The sequence below is a fragment of the Dendronephthya gigantea genome, unplaced genomic scaffold, assembly GCF_004324835.1.
Source record: "Dendronephthya gigantea isolate DGI-Jeju-01 unplaced genomic scaffold, DenGig_1.0 000016F, whole genome shotgun sequence".
Taxonomy (NCBI): domain Eukaryota; kingdom Metazoa; phylum Cnidaria; class Anthozoa; order Malacalcyonacea; family Nephtheidae; genus Dendronephthya; species Dendronephthya gigantea.
This window is the reverse complement of record NW_021163026.1, coordinates 2191079-2210171: the sequence shown is the minus strand read 5'-3', so window position 1 is coordinate 2210171 and position 19093 is coordinate 2191079. Positions and strand designations below refer to the sequence as shown.

At 40.2% G+C, this 19093-nt stretch overlaps 4 protein-coding genes across 5 annotated transcripts; 1 reads left to right on the top strand and 3 right to left on the bottom strand.

Moving 5' to 3' along the window:
- Nucleotides 1-179: 179 nt before the first annotated feature.
- LOC114520565 lies at nucleotides 180-2832 on the bottom strand. Its single transcript, XM_028540863.1, has 3 exons — nucleotides 2743-2832; nucleotides 1722-2142; nucleotides 180-1498 (listed from the first exon to the last, which is right to left on the bottom strand). The coding sequence occupies exons 2-3, from the start codon at nucleotides 2122-2124 to the stop codon at nucleotides 456-458; spliced, it is 1446 nt and encodes a 481-aa protein (XP_028396664.1). The 5' UTR covers nucleotides 2125-2142; nucleotides 2743-2832; the 3' UTR covers nucleotides 180-455.
- Nucleotides 2815-11338, bottom strand: LOC114520562 (sacsin-like). The gene has a single exon (XM_028540858.1). It carries the CDS (start codon nucleotides 11264-11266, stop codon nucleotides 2837-2839), a length of 8430 nt encoding a protein of 2809 aa, XP_028396659.1. The 5' UTR covers nucleotides 11267-11338; the 3' UTR covers nucleotides 2815-2836.
- Nucleotides 11318-16557, bottom strand: LOC114520563 (sacsin-like). Of its 2 annotated transcripts, XM_028540860.1 has the most exons (5): nucleotides 16327-16557; nucleotides 15385-15558; nucleotides 14825-14916; nucleotides 14453-14711; nucleotides 11318-14132 (listed from the first exon to the last, which is right to left on the bottom strand). In XM_028540860.1, the coding sequence occupies exons 2-5, from the start codon at nucleotides 15398-15400 to the stop codon at nucleotides 11335-11337; spliced, it is 3165 nt and encodes a 1054-aa protein (XP_028396661.1). In that variant the 5' UTR covers nucleotides 15401-15558; nucleotides 16327-16557; the 3' UTR covers nucleotides 11318-11334. The 2 variants fall into 2 exon arrangements, with proteins under 2 accessions (XP_028396661.1, XP_028396660.1); XM_028540859.1 differs by lacking the exon at nucleotides 16327-16557 and having other exon boundaries at nucleotides 15385-15629.
- LOC114520566 (serine/threonine-protein phosphatase 4 catalytic subunit) lies at nucleotides 15880-19087 on the top strand. The gene is made up of 13 exons (XM_028540864.1): nucleotides 15880-16235; nucleotides 16579-16650; nucleotides 16739-16790; nucleotides 16864-16914; nucleotides 17011-17112; nucleotides 17189-17251; nucleotides 17364-17474; nucleotides 17556-17606; nucleotides 17765-17840; nucleotides 18079-18146; nucleotides 18318-18439; nucleotides 18510-18588; nucleotides 18760-19087. The coding sequence occupies exons 1-13, from the start codon at nucleotides 16204-16206 to the stop codon at nucleotides 18808-18810; spliced, it is 930 nt and encodes a 309-aa protein (XP_028396665.1). The 5' UTR covers nucleotides 15880-16203; the 3' UTR covers nucleotides 18811-19087.
- Nucleotides 19088-19093: the final 6 nt, after the last annotated feature.

The window sequence follows — 19093 nt, the reverse complement described above, 5'->3', positions numbered from 1 at the left end:
TTAAAAAAATAGAAAAGTAAAATATTCTATCATAAATTACAAATCTAGTTTCGCGGTGGTTACTTCCCAAATTAAAAAATCTTCAAAAAGGCATGCATGATTATTGACTAGTGCTAATTAAAAAACTGATAATAGCTATACTCGACCGATTACATTATTCATAGTTAAATATTTGACTAACAATCAAAATGCTTATCGAGTAACATCTCTATAATATTGATGTATATGTTCATCATAATAACAATACAGTAAAAAAAGATGGAAGAATAATATTGAAATGCAAAACTTTGCATAACACCAGAACAGAAAAGATGGTCATATTATGATCATTATTAGCATGACCACTAGAGGCCACCTTTAACTGCATTGCAAAGAGTGTTTGCATTGTCTTTTAACCTAACAAATAATATGAACTATTCCTAAACGACAGCGGATTAAATCTGTCCAATCTTCGCTTAGTTGAAGGCAAATTTTTCAAGAACTGCAAAAATTGTTACAGCAACATCTAACGCTTGCTTGGCTTGTTCCTCGGTGTATTCTTCAGCGGGAACTCGATACTGCGGTTGATTGTCAGGATAACGTGTTGGAAGGTAGTAACCTCCAACGCTACTAGCTCGATCCAGGGCTTCGCTTGGGGCTTCGTCGAGGCCACGGCATACATTTACAAGCCGGTATATATGGTGGGTACGTAATTCCACTCGTGGTATTCCACACTTGGCGTACAGAACACCTTTCAAAACTTTCTCCACACATTGCTGGCTCATATAACATACTTGTGAAAAGGATTTGTCGAGCAACCACGTGGCGACATTCAAATCTGCTTGCGATTGCTTGATCCATCGTTCTGCTTCCTTTGCATCGGGGCTTACGTAATCCCAAGGATCATAATGACCACCATGACTGCCGCTGTCATGGTAACCGCGATTACTGCCGCTGTCATGGTAACCGCCAGGACTGTCGCATACCGACGTCCAACGATTGTAGCTTCTATATGTCGTCCTCTCACGTTTGCCATAACTTCTCCAGTAACTTGAAAAGGCTCGCGTTTCTTCCAGACACAGAATCTTCAGCCTTGTGACTTCATTTTCTATGAATTTGGTTATCTCATCTGCAGTTTCAGAGTCCTTACAACGAAGCCAATGTAGGAAAAGACGCCTTATCACCTTTTCTCGCTGTGTTAATGAGTCCAAGTTGTTCTTGGCAAGTTTAAGTGCCCGAGTGATTTTAGATTTTTCTACCAAAACATCCACTTTTACTTTTTCGTCATCTTCATCGTCTGGAACGAGACTTCCCATCTCGTTCTGTTTGTAACTATAAAGATCAAGGACACTCACTATTTTATAGTCAGTTTTGCTGCCGAGATCAATTTTGTACCGAGCTTTGAAGTCGAATTCATTGGCATCTTTGTCAATAGCATTGGCACGACTGTTGATCTTTACGAACTTGTATCTAATCGATGTCTCCTTTAGCTCGCTTTCTTTCCAATTTCCAGCGCAACCTGGTGGAAAAACCAAAAGAGAAAAGTGCTTAGTAAATATTTCGGTTGTAAATAATATTCACCCACCATTAAAAGATTGGGAAAGGCTTCAGAACTGAGGAACACCACCTTACACACTTTCTTCAAGCGATACAAACTAACAAACATCTTAAAAATTACAATAGATGCAGTGTTTACATAAGTGATTTTCAAACTATTAACTGGATATTTCATATTTTATTACCTTCGTCCTCGTCATAGGCAACCCGAGCTCCTTCCTCGTAATTACAGAGTGGTTTTTGAATAATGAGATAGTGGTAAACATCCGGCACAGGAAGACCAAACTGTTCATTTTCTTCGTTATAATCAATCGCAACGTCATGGTCGTTAAGTACTCCTGGTATCTGGGAAGGCGAGTCGCAAGAGAGCATATCGCTTAACTCGGCAGTTTGTTCTAAACATCTGTCCATGATTTCATTTACAGCTTTCGCGAAGATGGCGTGGTTCTTTCTGCCTCCAAATTCGTGTTGAATATACAGTGTCCAGGAATTCTCTTCCTTTTCTACATGACACGATCTGTCGACTGAGCTTCCTGGCAATGGTTCTTCCTTCAATACGTTAACAAGGTGGATTTGAACTTGTTGCATACATTTGATCGTAGTCAGCTTTAATATAGAAATAGAGAGACTTATGCAAAGAAAAGAAGTGTTATTTATTCCACAAAAGCTGTCGTGGTTTGTTTCTGAACTACCTGAAAAAGATATCTCAAACGTGGTGGTCCAGTGTAGGTAGTATTCTACAATAAGCTGTCGTGGTTTGTGTCTTAACTACCTGAAAAAGATATCTCAAACGTGGTGGTCGAGTGTAGGTAGTATTCTACAATAAGCTGTCGTGGTTTGTGTCTGAACTACCTGAGAAAGATATCTCAAACGTGGTGGCCCAGTGTAGGTAGTATTCTACAATAAGCTGTCGTGGTTTGTGTCTGAACTACCTGAGAAAGATATCTCAAACGTGGTGGCCCAGTGTAGGTAGTATTCTACAATAAGCTGTCGTGGTTTGTGTCTGAACTACATGAAAAAGGTATCTCAAACGTGGTGGTCTAGTGTAGGTAGTATTCTACAATAAGCTGTCGTGGTTTGTGTCTGAACTACCTGAGAAAGAGATCTCAAACGTGGTGGTCCAGTGTAGGTAGTATTCTACAATAAGCTGTCGTGGTTTGTGTCTGAACTTTTGAATTAGAAAATTCGAAAAACATGACGACTAACCTTAGCTGAAGTAAATCGTGCGGCTCTTTCTCTGTCTTTTTCATCAAGCTCTGTCAATTCCTTCTGGTGCTTCAAGAGCCGTATGATACCGCGCTCAAATTGCGAGGATCGCAAAAGTAAAATGAACCTTCTGGATAAACGAATGGTAATCCATCGCCAGGCATAAAGTACAACTCATGTCCTTCTTACACAGCGGATGTAACTCTTCGCGTACCAGTTCGCTTAACGGCGTTGGCCGGAGACGATTAGGAAGAGCTTGAAGATAGTCGTTTTCCAACTCACGTTTCATTCCGCATTTTTCAAAAGGCATCAAAATCTCGTAGCCTTGCTTCGCTACTGACTCGCGGAGTCGGGGCTGCATTTTACAAACCAACTTGTCGGAGCTTATGAGTCGTTTAGCCATGCTTGGCAAAAGAAGCTCCTCGCAATTTGCCAGTCTTGAATCAGCTTCGGTCTCTTTATCGTCAAGGAGTGATTTGAACAAAACAGAAGTAGCAAAGCACGCCTTTTCCTCTTCTTCAGAATTCATCTTTTCATCTGTGGAAGAATCTTTGATAGACTTGAGAACACTGGCCATTTGTGAAGCGGAGATCTTCTCCGTAGCGCCAAGTCTTTTCAGGAGATGATCAAACGGAGCATAGTCGCGTGGTATTTTATAAAAATGCGGTTTCAATTTGTCTTTTGTGTCTTCAATTGAAAGTTTTTCACCTCTCACCAAACATCGTTCTTCGTTGAGCAGAATACAAGCAACAGATTTTAAACACTCTCCAATCTTCTGACACTTCTCGTTACAGTCTGAGGAAGGTTCTTTGGCGCAGTGTTTCATCAGGTTCACCAGGAATTCGTAGGTTGTTTTAAACACTTCCTTAAGCTTTTCCGACAAAGTACTACCCGACACGATTATCTTCGAAGCACAATTGGACATGGTTTCTATGTGCTGAAACACAGCATTAAGAGGTGGCTCTGAAGTTATTCCTAACGCTGAAATAAGACTCTCATTATGACGAGGAAAAGCCCAATCTGGTAGAAGTTTATAACTTGTCCAAATTAGGTGTCTAAGGTCCCACGGCACTGAATCACGATATGAAACAAATTCCAGAATTCCATCTGCACGATGCTGGGGATGAATAGAAGAGAGCTCTTCTTCGATTTCCTTAGGGACGATAAACTTTATTTCAGGAATACCGTAGAATGACCAGGTCCCATCGCGTTCATTTCCTAGTAGGTACTTGACGAGTGCTTTGGACTGAGCTATAATGTTTTCATCGTATTCGGTCAATTTCTGTGCAGACTGCTCCACGTTATTTGCAAATTCAATGAACTGTTCCTGGTCACATTTTTCCTTCATTCCTATTTGGAGAAGGAATTCGAGCCACTTCATTTCATTGAACGGTGATGCTGGAAAAACGTCTGCATCAGTCTTAAACATCGCTTGAAATAATTCGTTGTGTGGATTGAGATATCTGGAAGCAAAGCAAAGGTTTCCAGTTTGGTCAGGAATACATCTTGTCCATTTCAATTCTTCGATCAAATCGAAGCGCAGCGTTCCTCTGATGCAAGTTAAAAATTTTATTTGGCATTCACGAGATAATAATGAAAAATTTGGCAACACGTATTTGATGTAAAACTCAGAAACACGGCAGTTCACCTCAATCCCAAGAGCCGCGAACAATTGATTCAACTCTGACGGTAGTGATGAGGGAAACAGCAACACTCTCGTTCCATAAATACTTTGTAGTTCTCTTATGCCATCTTCTGGTAAGCGAGCTGGAATTTTAATGTATGAGGAATGCAACAACAGCGAATAATAATTGCCATCAACGCCTTTGTAGAACGGTAATGTTTTAGCTTTTCCCATAGACGTCTCGTTTCCGCAATCAGCCTGAAAAAATTTCAAAAGAGTGAAAATTTTTTCGTCGTCAAATTTGCTCAAGTCGAGTATTCCAGTCGAATTCATATAGTCGAGAACATGAAGTACATCTGATTCGCTGTCTGGGTGAGCGACTAATGGAAGGACAACAGGCAAACCATATTCTGTAATGGATTCATCTAAAAACGGACATGATAGGTCTTCCAGAATTTTTGCAACCGGCCTCTGGAGTGAATTCAAAGACTTCGTCTTGAATATAGTCATTGCCAACACAGATTTGGAGTTATCAACCGTTGCTAGCTTGCCATCTTTGGTTGGTATAATCGGATATTTACCAAGGAGTGGAATAGTATCTTCTCTTTCCGATCGTTCGACAGTTTTCAAGAACTTCCATAAAATTCTGAACCATTCCTTTGAGAGGACGCCATTTTCTGGGTAGCTCCATGGGACATGTTTTGTCTCACCCAACGGTAATTTGTCACGGAAGACGTCCGGCATAAATTCTTCAGCTAACGACGTGATGGTGAGATGACGGATAATACCAAGTTCGGCTTCATCAACTTCACAAAATGATAACAATAGCGGAACAAATTGAAGATGAACGAACCTAGAAGCTTTGTCAGGAAACAAATCGATAAATTCTGTACAATACACGGGACTGTTCGCAGTAAACGCTCTCAACATATTATCAGCCGTCAACAGAAGTGGCAGCCCTTCGAGATTTGAAGGTAATTCCTCAAGTTTCGACTTGCAATATTGAAAAATACTTCGTAAATTAGACTCGTTTTGAATGTTTGATTGCCCCAGTTGGATAGGAAGTTTTCCAATGACACACCTGGAGCTTTCATCTTGCGACTTCAACATGAAATCGATGACATTTTCCGGAGAAAGGAGATTGGTTGTAACCTCAGACTTCTTCAATGCTTTGTAGATTCTCATTGGAGTATATAATAACACTGGCATACGGATCTCTAAGAGTGCGGTTAACAACAGAGCCTGTTGTTCGATTCGCTTTTTTTCTTCAGTGAAGTAGACAAGGTTTGGAGGCAGCCACTCGATAGAAAACTTTGTCACTATTTCACATCGTTTTTGTGCAACAAAAGCGTACCTTGCCATCTTCACATTCTTCGAATTGTATCTTCTTCCCTTTTCGCGATGCCGTGACAAGCGAGGAGCGTGCTTGCTAGACACGTTGCGATAACGGCCACCAATTAAAACTGAATTTTCACGTCTACCCTCTCTGGTGCCAGAAGATTTCTCTGACCCACATTCATCAGATTGATGCTTCTTCGCTGTGTTAACACCACGTGATTGAGAGACCACTGGAAAAATTTGCGCCTCTTTTAAGCTCTTATAAACAGCCACGGCAAGAGTATTCCAGTCGGGATCTTTTTCAGGATCTGGAAATAATTTGTGATACCAAACCAAGGCTTTTATTGCTTCGTCTTCGTTTGAGAAGAAGATCTTCTCTGACTCTCTTTCACAATAGGGAATATGTTTTCTGATTTTCGTGATCAATGATGCATAAGCAGGGCCAAGCACTTGTTCCTTCATGAACCCATTCCAGTTCGTTTTCCGACAAGTCTTGCTCTGGTCCCACCACAAATCTCGTCGTGATCCATCGAGTGCAAAATGACCATTGACGTGAACGGGCAGCGAAGTTGTTACAGGCAAAGGCAAAAAACAGTACGCGACATATTTTTCCAAATCTGGACGATTCGTCGTCGACAATAGCGCTGCAATTCCACCACGAGGGAACAGGCCAAGATCACAGACGTTTGGAGTTTGTTCATCGCTCATTGCTTCTTCTCTGATGCCAAAAATTTGATGAATGAGCCATTTTTCCTGGAGTCTCTCTGTGTCCTGAATATGGATGCTATACGTAGTGTCCTTTATAAGAATCTCATGAGTTTTTAAATTCTTGTGGTCTTGCAAGTGACCATGCAGCTCATGTAATTTCTTCTCACTTTTTGGTTTAAGTTTAGAACTCACCGAGTATGTGAGTTTTAACTCAGAATTCTCATCGATTTCCCACAAACCAATCTCCTTAACATGATTGAGAAAAAGCAACAATTTCTTCGCTTCTTCTTCAAATTTCTTTAGTAAAGTCATGATTTCTTCGGTAGCAACAATCCTCGATACTTCAGACTTAGCTGCTTGTTCGCTTGTTCGCAGTGGAAGTCGAAACATGGTGGAATTTTTCAGAGGAAAACGATCGAGATTCTTAAGATAACCACTTACAGTGTCAGAGAAGATATCTCTAAAATCGTTATCAATGTTGTCATAACGTCCTCCAGGTGCATCCAAAGTAGCTTCAGGAGCGTATTCACAGTGAGGATCAAGGATACAAAGAGTGCTATCGTTGGACAAAAAGCTAGGACAGTCCGTTAAGTGATACACGGCATTGAATCCAATTCCATACTGTCCAGTTTTAGCAGGGTCATCGTGTTTGCTCCCGATTCCAAGTTTGCAGATTCCATTAAAATCATCTTCGCTGAATTGTTTGTTATTGTAAACACATAACGCAGGTCCTTGGATTTCGCTCGCTTGATTTTGAAGAACTCGCTCGTGAGGAAGTTTTCGTTTGTCGTAGATGAACTGAATTTCGGTGGCCTTCGCATCGTCTGCATTTTGAACGAGTTCCTTTAAGATTCCAGCATCACAAGGGTATGATTCTAAGATGTTCTTTATACGATCCGTTAGTTTCTCAAATTGCCCAAAAGATATAGACATTGTGTTACCATACTTCTCCCTTCGTCTTGCACGCAAGGCTTTTGCTCCAAGCTTGCGAGCAGTGTTTTGGACTATCTCTTGATGAATGAAAAGCTCGCCTTTGTTGTTGTATTTCACTGCAAAACTTTCTGGGATGGTTAGATCTTTGCTGTCGTATAACACACCGCTTGTGTCAGGTAATGGTATTGTACCAAAACGTCTTCTAACCGCCTCGCTTGGATCTCTTAGCTCCCTGATCAACGTCACAACAAGTTGTATATGTTCTGGTGACAAAGGGGTATCCTGCATGGATTCCCTGAGCAAATCTAGAGCTTCGATGAAATCGGTGGCTGTGAAGCACTCCTTAATTCCTGCCAGTTTGAGGAGTTTTTTATACTCTTGTTTGTCTCTGTCTGGAACACTGTACAGAAAAGGCACGGCGTACCCATTCCAGCTCATTGCAATCTTCTTGTTTTCTACGAAAGTTCCTTCAAGGTAAAGCCACGGAGAATTCTGAAGTTTTTCAGTTACGTCTGAATTCTCGTCCAGCTCATCATTTAGATGTTTGTAAACACGTTTGCACACTCTATTTTTCATTTCGTCGGTCGCATGTGATTTCCTGGTAATATCCAACTGTTCAAACACTTGTTGACAGCTCGGGCGACGAGAAAAACCAAGAACGCTCTTTAAAACTTCCAGTGAACCACACCCGCTTTCTTCGGTGTCGTCGACGATCAAGCTGGCTGAGCCGATGAGGGTATCATCTTCTGGCAAAAACAGTTCACCAGGACTCAGAAACTGCGTGGAACAAGACTCCCCTTTCCATGGCAAAGTGTACGATTCTGTGGCAGTGAGACGCACCGGTAAAAAATTTATTTTCTGAAGAGAAGGACAAAGCGAAATATCTGTCATCTGTTTAAGTCTCTCCATATTACATCGTAGATAATAGACAAGATACCTTGAGCGTAGCAGAGCTGCTTCCTTGTTCGTCTCTGCTAGCTTCTCAATAGACATCGCACGTCCACGAATTTCTTCCCAACTTAAAAGATCTTTAACCATCCCAAGTTTTTCGGCCAATACAAACATTTGTGTATTATCGAGATTTCCATGAGGAAACCTGCCTTCTTCGGGCGAGTATAACCTAGAAATACTTTCGTCATTCGGGTTGATCAAATCGCACGGTCGAGCTAACTTTTCACCATCGGGAGAACACGGAATACATTTGGTTTTCTTGTATAAACTATTCAGTTTCTGATAGCCTTGCTTTGTCTCGTCCAGGAGATAGCGTAGCCCATCATGGACAATGGGATTGCGTAAATCAGCCGGGATTACTTCTAACTTAGGGAACAAGTGGAGCTCAAAGAATGATACAAAGTTCAACGTCTGCTTCTGAAGAACATTTTGGACAGAATCACTAGCGGAGTCTTTCATTGCGGTAACGACATCTGATGGAAGATCAAAAACGTGTATTTCGATAAATTTCAGCGTTCTCACGACTCTGTCGTGATCATGACTTCGCAACTCATCGTCTAAGATAAAACCATCGTTAATGTCCATCCACTTTCCAGTGCTGCAAAACAGCTTCAAATTTTGTGCTAATAACTTTGTATAAAAACTCGATACGAGAGCGGTCCACGACGTTTTTGACGTGGCAAGACGCGGCCAGAAATCATGGAAACGCTGATCGAATTGTGTTAAGGAATTATTCTTCGATAAATTCACCATTCCGTGGAGTAGTTGGAAATATGCCTCGGGTATCGCATCTTGTAAAAGAGTTTCGTTCCAGCGAGATTCCAAGTTTTCCTCAGCCGTGGTCTTTTCCCAGATTCCATCGCGATTCGAACGAACAGCAAAGGAACTGTTTACATGGACGGGTAGTCCGGTGGAAATGGACAGTGGCAAGAAGCAAAATGCTTCACCATTAACTTGTTTAGCGATCATCGCATCATCATTTGAATTGCTTTGAAGGAGAGCAGCAGCACCGGCGAGAGGCAAGAGACCATCTTTTTCACCTTCTTCCCTGGCAAGTTTGATCGAAAGATCCTTTCCAACACAATAAGACACAAACCAGGAAGAAGTCTTTACGTCGCACGCTCCAGTTTCATTTGTGGTTGGGTCTTCCTTATCAATCCGGATTTCAACCTGCTCCAAACACCACGGTGCTTCACTCAACGATTGCTTTTCATTCCACCAGTTGGAGCATCGTTTAATGTATGGAGATACCTGCACAACCTCCGGAATGGTGGAAATTTCTTTATTAGTAGAAAGTACTTCTTTATTGATAGAAAGTATAAGTTTCATGTTTTGCGGGCAGTCTTCAGCAGCAAGTTCGTACAGTTCAACGCGCTTAACATTTTGTGTAAAAAGAAGAATGAGGGATGCATTGCGCTGCAAAGTATCTACAATTCTTTTCACTTCGACTTGATTGTAAACAGTCTGACACATCTCGCTCTTCTCTGCCTCAGTCGCAGTGCGAAAAGGAAAGCGGAATAAGGTGCCTTGGTACGAGAACTTCTCTTTATCATCCAGAGTTGTCTTGCATTCAAAGATTTCGTTATAGAGGGAAAACTGGTCGGCGAACGCTGTCAACGGCCTTGGGTTCTTGGCAAGATCTATTCGGATTCCTGGACGGGACTTGTCGCGAATGTGGTTTGAGATGTGGTTGACATTTGGGTCAAAAATACACAAGATGCTTCGACTGATAAAACTCGGTACGTCAGTAAGATGGTAAACAGCGTTGAAACCCAGCCCAAAACGACCAATCTTCGAAAGATCTTCCACTTTCGTTCCTCCAGCTAGCTTGTTGATATTCTCAAAATCTTTATCAGTGAACACAGCATTGTTGTACGCCCAGAGTGCAGGCCCTTGGCTTGGGGCCATATCAGGCGAGAATAAGCTGCCAATCTTCCCTGTTCTCCAGTCCACCAAAAATTTGACCGTATCCGCGCCTGCGTCATCCGCATTCTGAATAAGCTCTTTGAAAATACCAACACCTTCTTTATACTCTTTCAGAATATTCTTGATTCTTGTTGTGATCGGCTCGTAGGGTCCGGTTTGTTCAAACTCAACGCACTCAGCCGACAGCAGACAGGAGCTTAGTGAAGGTACTCCAAGCAGAATTGCTGTTTTAGTCGTAATGGAATCGTGGATCAGTTGAATATCATCAGGAATATCAAGTTCACTTTTTCCATGTTTCAACCATTCTTGATCGCAATACGTGCCTTTTTCACATTCCTCTAAGACTAACTTCTTGTCTTTTTGCACTGGAACAAATATCTTCCTTCTGAGATCTTCGTCCAACTTCTGTCCATCACTTACCAACCACTCGAGAACGGAACGACAAAACTTTAAATCTTTTTCCTGCTCCTTCAGCGAAATAGGACGTACAGTCTCCTCGTATGTCTTCTTAATGGCGACCAAGACGGAAATAATGTCTTCTTTGGAAAACTGTTCACGAACCCCGTGGTTTCGAAAAAAAATCGTCAGCGATTTCCCATCATTTAGAGCCTCGGGCAGCAGAAAAAGCGGAGGTCGAAATTCAAAGGGTAAATCTTTCTCCAGGGCGAGTTGTTCGGGTGCGCAGAAACCCGCACCGTGCCATATCCATTTTTCTCCATATTCTGCAAAATGTTGCAGAATAATACGGGAGACGTCTTCTTGTGAAGGCCTTTTCGAAAGATACACGTAGATTTCTTTGAGCATTTCAATATATTGCGAAGTTGATTTCTTTTTCTCATCCCAGACGCGAACACATGTTTTGAGATGTTTGATCACTTGATCGAGATTTACCTCTTTGTTAATACACAATGCATCTTGAAGACTTTTCTCAATGTCAACGCCAAGAATCGGAGCAGAAGTTCCAACGAGAAGCATGCGGGACTCGCGAAATATTTCATCTGATTTATAAAACATAATGTCAGTGTTGTACCATTCCTTGTGCATGAACGAAGGGAAGCCTTTCTTGTGTTTCTTGGCGCGAGGAAGCCACGCTATTCCAGCAAGCTTTGTTGTCACATCGATTTTTGTAAGAACTTTGGATTCTGTTGTAAAACTTCTATCAACGCTTTCACCTTGCTCAAGGAATCTTCGTATTTTAAAGATGCGACCGTCTCAACTGCTCCAGGGAGATCCGATGGAGTTATCATGTCTGGTGTTCGAAGCCCATAATCAGTCAGCGTTCCTATCACACGCGGTTCACTAAATTCCTTCGACGGAAACTTCGAGTCATCACCAATGAACAAATCCCTTAGAAGAGGATCATTTGGGTTATAGATTTGACTTGGCTTTCTAAGTTCCCCATTTCGCGTGCTTACAAACGATAAGTTCTTCATTTTGTCGTGGAAATAATCATCCTTAAAATCGCAGATTCTTTCCAGAAGCCATAACATGACCTTAGTTGTTTCTTCGCGGTTGTAAATCGACTGGGTCTCAATGTCCGGGAACAGAAAATGGCAAAAAATATCTACAGGCTTGCAAGGAACTAATTTTAACAAACCAACCAGTTGAGCGGATTCAGATTCAGCAGATGAGATGATGTGGTCCGCTTTGCGAAAGTCGAAACCATCTGGAAGTTTGAAGTCTGGCGAAGCAACCCAAAGGTTCCTACCGTCGACAACAGCGGTTGTGTATTTTCCACCAAGTGTCTCCAGCAACGGCAGATCACGTAATGCGTTAACATACGATTCACGAAGATCCTCCGACATCTGCACCGATGCAAAAAAATTTTGGATCGTTTTCCATTCGTTTCTTGGGCAATTCACGATGTACTCTTTGGCAGAATTCCACGAAGAGCTGAGGAGCTTCTGGATCACTTCCGTCGGGACGGGAGACGCAATGTAAGAGCAGATATCGGGGTGACGCACGTGGGGGGATGTCGGTTGACAGGGTAGGACAACGCAGCCTGACGCTTGGAGAACTTTCACAATCTGCTGAGGCAATTGCACATTCTGAGAAGCATCTGAACTGAATATGAACTTGGAGGTTTTTGAAAGCACGCCAAGTTTAGCCTCCGATTCGATTTCAAACGGTATCAGCGGGATTCCTTCGAACTTCTCAAGAGATTCTTCAAAGATTTCATTGATCCAATGCCAAATATCTGTGATCCATTTCTTTGGTGGATGTTTAGGATGATCATGTTTCCAGGAAACAAAATTTTGGTTGGGATTGAACCATTCTTCGGGAAGACAGCGTCGTAAGTATGACACGACAAGATCTGGGCTGAGTAAAACCATTTGTGTTGCAGTGGGTTCATCCAAGGCCGCCATTTCAACAAGCTTTTTACGGGTTTCTGCAGGAATATTCATGTCTAGGAAATGGTTTTGCATATTTGGAAGTAAATCTTCGCTACAGTTGTCGCTGGGCACAAATACCAACTGTGAAGGATTTGAATGGTGAGTGAAGTTTTTGAATTCTCCAGATGACAGAGGAAGAAGAGGGATTCCTGTGAGCATTTGGGGTTGTGGGTTATCATGTAACACGTATTCCAGTAACCGGAGTTTATCATTACGGGATGCCGTCTGTAGCGAGTTTGTTCTCAGGAGTAAATTTCTCAGAATTTCCGGAGTAATATCTTGTTTCTCAGCACCGAAATATTTTTCAACAATCTCGCTCACATGCTCAGGAAGTTCTGTTATAATAGAATGATTCTGTAACAGTGTTTTGAGGACAATTCCCCTCGTCTCATCAGACACGCCATCCTTTTTCATTTGATCAAGAAGTCCTTCCTGCAGAGTCACCCAAGATGAAGGACCGCATGATTGAGTAAAAAAGAGGTTGAGATGCTTAAGTTCATGAAATAGAGGATCCAGTACATCCTTCCAGTGACCAATAACATTGCTTAATTTCGGCAAAGTGTTATAGACAAGATCACGTCTCTCCACGTCGTGCAGACCAGTGGCAGGATGATCTGTAATTATTGCTTTTAAAACTTTGCGGAAAACGGAGGACAGGATTTTCTTCACCAACAGCACGTTCCACTCGGCAGTTTCGTTATTTTGACATTCATTTCCGGGCCACAGAAGTCCCCGTCTGTTGTCTGTGACTCCGAATGCACCATGCACCAAAACTGGCAGGCCTGTCTTGCAGTCGACATCATGAGGAAGTGGTAAAGAACAAAAAATCCGACCGCTGTCTTCCTTTTGGGCATTCTCGTTAAGCGGAACAGCACAGCCAATCCACGGAAGCAAACTTAAAGTCTTCGAAAGCTCTTCAACCTTTTCATCTTTTTCAGCTAAGCCAATCTGGTTGATTACAAGCCATCTAAAACACTCATCCGTGTGGCCCGAGCCATTCATAGAAGATAAAGAAATGTCAACGACACAGCTTGACTCCGTAACTGTAAGACTAAGAGCTTGTTTAGCTTTTTCAAACATCTTCTGCCTTTCCTGTTGAACAACTTCGCGTGTTTCACGAGCAATCTCAACTTCGAAGAGACATTTGACCGTGTCATTTTCATCCAAACGTTCATAAACGCTGATGTGTTGGATGTGTTTCATGAACAACAAAATGATTGGAGCTTCTTCGCGCAACGAATTGAAAAGCTTCTCGACTTTTTCCTTTGTGTACTCTGTCTGTGAGAGTTCAGACGGACATTTTCGCAATGGAAAGCGAAAGAGAGTATGGGGATATTCTTCGCAAAAATCAAAACCAAACACTCCTTTGAACGGCTCAAATTGATCTCGAAGAAGATGTTCCTGTCGCAGTAATTTTGAATCAACCTCATATTGTACTCCAGGTTCCCCCTTTTCAAAACATCGTTTATGTGGATCCAAAAATCCAATTTTTTTCCCACTTGCGATTCCTGGCAGATCTAACAAGTTGCATTCAAGGTGATTCAATTCTATTACTACCATCAAAGTTTAAAAGAAATACTAAATGTAGTAATAACACATTTGTTTGTTTGCATCATTTTAAGACAAATGCAGATGTTGATATTCTTTATACATGCAGGAGCTAGCTCAATAAGCTGCTTGTTATTGATAGCAAAAATGAATATCAGGACTAAAGATGCATGCTAGAATCTTTGCTCAACTTCAGTCCTTCCAAAACTAGAACTATCTTAATATCTTTATTGCAGGCAAAAAATACGTGCAAACAAACAACCAAATTAAATTCATGATCTGCACAAACCTGTGATGTGATACACTGAGTTGAACCCAATACCAAATCTTCCTACTTTGAGAATATCTTCCTTTTTATTACTCTTCATGAGATTTTGTATCCCATCCCAATCGCTCTCTTTGAATTTTGCATCATTAAATGCATAAAGCGCAGGTCCCTGGAAGTCCTTCAGATGTTTACTAGTAAGATTATTTACACCAAATTGTCTGCCATCGTATAGAAATTTAACCTCCTTTGCTTCAGCGTCATCAGCATTTTGAATCAATTCCTAAGAGCATGGTAAAATAATTGTTTGTGCATGTCAATATTGTAAACTGGTTCTCGAAAACAAGAATGTTCAATCTGCTAAATGATTGCTTGAATAATGGTAATGCTGATTACCTTCAATATTTGCCCTCCATCAGGATAACGATTCAATATGCTCACAATCTGATTTGTAAGTGGGGGTTCTCTCTGACCAAACTTGGATTTAACTGAAAAATAAATCCTTGAAATCTTAATTCTTTGATTCAAACGTAAGTCTAATCCCTCTACTAATCCTAACACCAACCTTACCCCTTTAATCCATGCAATTTCTTTACATTTGACTGAGCAGCAACTAACCCGTGTTTTTGAAGAAGATACTATTTTAAGATAACTATGAATTATGCATGCATAAAACGAGAAGACTTTGGCGGTCACAAGTCCTCTTTATATTGACACAAAGAGTTGCCATGATTCATGAATATGCAAAACTAATTGCGACTGGGGTATCCAAGCATAACAAGTATGCGAATTATATATGGAAACCGTTTACTAAAACTTATCAAAATGCAGAACACTTATATTCGTTGCATTTCTCATAAACACAGTGTTTAATATTGGCTAGAAGCCACATTAGTGTTATTTAAAGTCGCACCTTTTTTTGACACAGTTTAGCAAACAAAGTTTACGAAACATACCTACAGCTTCCGCCATGCCATACAGACCACGGGAAAATCACTGCAAAGCGAAAGTACACCAGGTAGACATGTATCTGCCGATAATCGTGTTAAAAAAGCTGGTTAAAATAAAAATGACCCGTTTTGCCTGGGCGAGTCTTTAAACAGTAGCGTTCCTAACAACGTGGCAGGTTCCTATTGATAAAAAAATATGCACAAAATAAGCAACGCGGTTGTCTTATGTGGTCTTCGAACCACATGTGGCTTGAGCGATAATATATACCAGTAATTGGTTTTCCACGAAAAACAGGAACAGTTTTTAGAACCGGAAATGTATTAAATCCTGACCTAATCCTCTTAGGATTTCGGATATACTGAACCTGGAATTAAATCTAATCCCCATGCTAACACAAATTTTATCCCTCTTCTAAATCCTAATCTTTAATCCAAGAGCTCCGACTAAATTTCGTTATTTTTTTCGACAACCGAGCGAAGACTGGGGGATAAAAAATAATGCGGGAAATAATCTGAGAAAAATATCATGAATGAGGTTGATAGTTTTTAATGATCATTGATCGAAAATGTTTTTATTATGACTTTCTCTTGGCTTAAATCTTCAAAAACGTAACGGTTGTGCAGCCATTGACCTAGATATTCATTCTATACTACCCGATTTCGTCTTTGAATCGAGATTCGGCCGTTTGGGAAGGTTTTTCATGATCAAGAGTGCCAACTGTATTTGAATTGATATTTTGAATTGTAAACATTCGGTAACTAAGATTTATTAGACAATATTTACTATTATATTATTGAAAGATATAATAAATATACACTCAAGTCATGGTGGATTCCTGTTGCAGCGATTTAGACCGGTGAGTTTGAGGAAAAATTTAAAATCTATTGTGAGTTGAAAACGAGATATCTATCATTCTATCTTAATACTAGAAAATATTGTAAGCTTACCTTATAATCGTATGCTTACTCTAGTCTCTATATATCTCCCGGTTTTTTCAAATTGCACATAAACTGTTGTTTTTGAACTATCTATAAAATTATTGAAAGATCTAAAATGTTTCAGAAAAGATACTTTTTAATATTTAGGAAGTAGAGACTTTTAGTATCAACTAGTATTAAAGATACTAAAATTGGTTTGTGCATTTGAAGGCATTGATAATCAGTAGTAAAATTGTGATATATGTGCTTGGTTTTTTCCAGACAAATAGAAAAGCTTCGAAAATGTGAACTCATCACTGAAAATGAGGTGAAGCAATTATGTGGAAAAGCAAGGTATTCAGATATCTTTTGACATGTGATTACATGTCTGTTCACATCAATCTTAAGAGAAATGGTTAAACAATGTATTTGTCTTTACCAGGGAAATTCTTGTGGAGGAAAGTAATGTTCAGAGAGTAGACTCTCCAGTGACTGTAAGAAATTCTTCTGCTTTTTCAATTTGATGTTTCTCCACATGTACAATTCACACCAATCCTCTGTTTCCAGGTTTGCGGTGACATTCATGGACAGTTTTATGACCTGAAGGAACTGTTCAAGGTACAAATATTACTACTCTGTAGCAGTTTTATCTGTGTTTATTCACATACGCCTGAAATATATAGAATTTGACGACTTACCATAATTCCAATTTAGGTTGGAGGAGATGTGCCTGAAACAAACTATTTATTCATGGGAGATTTTGTAGACCGAGGTTTCTACAGCGTTGAGACATTTCTACTTCTTTTAGCACTGAAGGTACTTGGTGATAAAACGTTTGCAAAGAAGCTATAAATAAATCGCATCAAAATAACAAATTTTTATTCTCTTTCAGGTGCGTTATCCTGATAGAATTACTCTCATTAGAGGAAATCACGAAAGCAGACAAATTACTCAGGTATTTAACTGTGAATTAACCCGTACCTTTTGGTGGAAAACAACCGTCTCCCAGTTCATCATCAATCCTTGATTTCCTGTTTGTTAATGAAGATTTACATGTTTCACACCAGGTTTACGGCTTTTATGATGAGTGTTTGAAGAAATATGGTTCCGTTTCTGTCTGGAGATATTGCACAGAGATATTCGACTATCTTAGTTTGTCTGCAATTATCGACAACAAAGTAAGCTCGCTGTTTTGAGGATGTACAATGCATCATATGAAGTAAATGAATCTGTTTTTCACCGTCATTTGGTTTCCTTAGATCTTTTGTGTTCACGGGGGCTTATCACCTTCAATAACAACACTAGATCAGGTAGGTATAGTCATGAAATACCCTCAACTATTGTGGATACCTAAATTGGTGATCTTAACCTGAAATTTCAGTGGAATTTACCTACGGACAAGGACCATCTTGCATGGTCTATCATTGACCAGAGAGCTCAAACCAAACATGTATTTTGTTCAAAATAGATCCGTTCAATTGATCGCAAACAAGAAGTACCTCATGATGGTCCAATGTGTGATCTTTTGTGGTCAGATCCTGAAGGTTGGGCGACATCTGCTTTTCATTTACAAAGAAATCTCTTTCAGAAAACTGTCAATCCATCATCTTCTAGTATTTCCCCATAACAAAACCTGTTCATTAGGCAACAAAACTATTAATAGCCTGGCATTAGACAGAAAAAAAACCATGTCAAACATATTTGTTGAAATTGCAAGAAACTTGTCAAAATACTTTACTACAAAGAAATTATAACCTGGTTAATTTGTTTTGATTTTCTCAGATACCCAAGGCTGGGGGGTCAGTCCTCGAGGTGCTGGTTATCTCTTTGGCAGTGACGTTGTATCCCAGGTTTGATTCATAGAATTTTCTATTCACTGCTAAAGATTTCACAATACAAATTTCTATTATTTATACAGCAAAAATAAATACAAGAAATGTAGTTTAATGCAACTCCAAGGAATAACATCTTATTCTCAATATAATTATTTACTCACCGAAGAAAGATCTTTGTATTTTCAGTTCAACTCAACGAATAACATTGACATTATTTGCCGGGCTCATCAGCTGGTCATGGAGGGTTATAAATGGCATTTCAACGAAACTGTGCTCACGGTCTGGTCTGCGCCTAACTATTGTTATAGGTGAGTAAAAGTTGGGTTAGTTTAATTGAAGTTTCTCCGCTGTAGTAACACTGGATTTTTTTTCTGTCAGGTGTGGAAATGTTGCTGCTATTTTGCAACTGGATGAAAACCTTCAACGTGAATTCACGATATTTGAAGCGGCGCCTCAGGTAAAGTTGGGGTTTTTTCTCAGTTTCGACTTTCAAAAACAAAGGAAAGACGTTGGAACATTTGGATCTCTGGACAGGATAACATACAGAAGAGCGAGATTTTTAAATAAAATTTAGGCTATCATGCCAAGTCGGCTATAACTAGAATTTTCTTACGTTTTTTCCTCGCAGGATGTAAGAGGAATTCCCACAAAGAGACCAGTTATCGATTACTTCCTGTGACCGCAGCGATATTGGTTTGTGGTGAACGGCAGTTGAAAACTTTGTGTGGTCAGTAGGAGCATTGAAGAACTCGGGCGAAAAGCATTCGCTTACAACCAAGACGTCTTTCCACACGATTATTTTTACCAAAACAAATGTTTTTAAACATAAATATGCCAAAAAGTAAAGGGCTTTGGCATCAGGATACAAGCAAAAACTGAAATTCTTAATAGTTAAAAGCTTTTACTATAGCGCTGTTGTAATTATATATGATAAATAAACTTCATTGGTAATTGAATTTTCG

Excerpts from the sequence above, each read along its gene's own strand:
- LOC114520565 (XM_028540863.1), bottom strand. The coding sequence starts at position 2,124 with ATGCAACAAGTTCAAATCCACCTTGTTAACGTATTGAAGGAAGAACCA. Across the intron at positions 1,499-1,721 it reads TGCCTATGACGAGGACGAAG|GTTGCGCTGGAAATTGGAAA; the intron begins GTAATAAAATAT and ends TTTTTCCACCAG.
- LOC114520562 (XM_028540858.1), bottom strand. The coding sequence starts at position 11,266 with ATGCACAAGGAATGGTACAACACTGACATTATGTTTTATAAATCAGAT.
- LOC114520566 (XM_028540864.1), top strand. The coding sequence starts at position 16,204 with ATGGTGGATTCCTGTTGCAGCGATTTAGACCG. Across the intron at positions 16,236-16,578 it reads TGTTGCAGCGATTTAGACCG|ACAAATAGAAAAGCTTCGAA; the intron begins GTGAGTTTGAGG and ends GGTTTTTTCCAG. Across the intron at positions 17,252-17,363 it reads AAAGCAGACAAATTACTCAG|GTTTACGGCTTTTATGATGA; the intron begins GTATTTAACTGT and ends GTTTCACACCAG.
- LOC114520563 (XM_028540860.1), bottom strand. Across the intron at positions 14,712-14,824 it reads ATGGAGGGCAAATATTGAAG|GAATTGATTCAAAATGCTGA; the intron begins GTAATCAGCATT and ends CCATGCTCTTAG. Across the intron at positions 14,133-14,452 it reads CTCAGTGTATCACATCACAG|ATCTGCCAGGAATCGCAAGT; the intron begins GTTTGTGCAGAT and ends GCAACTTGTTAG.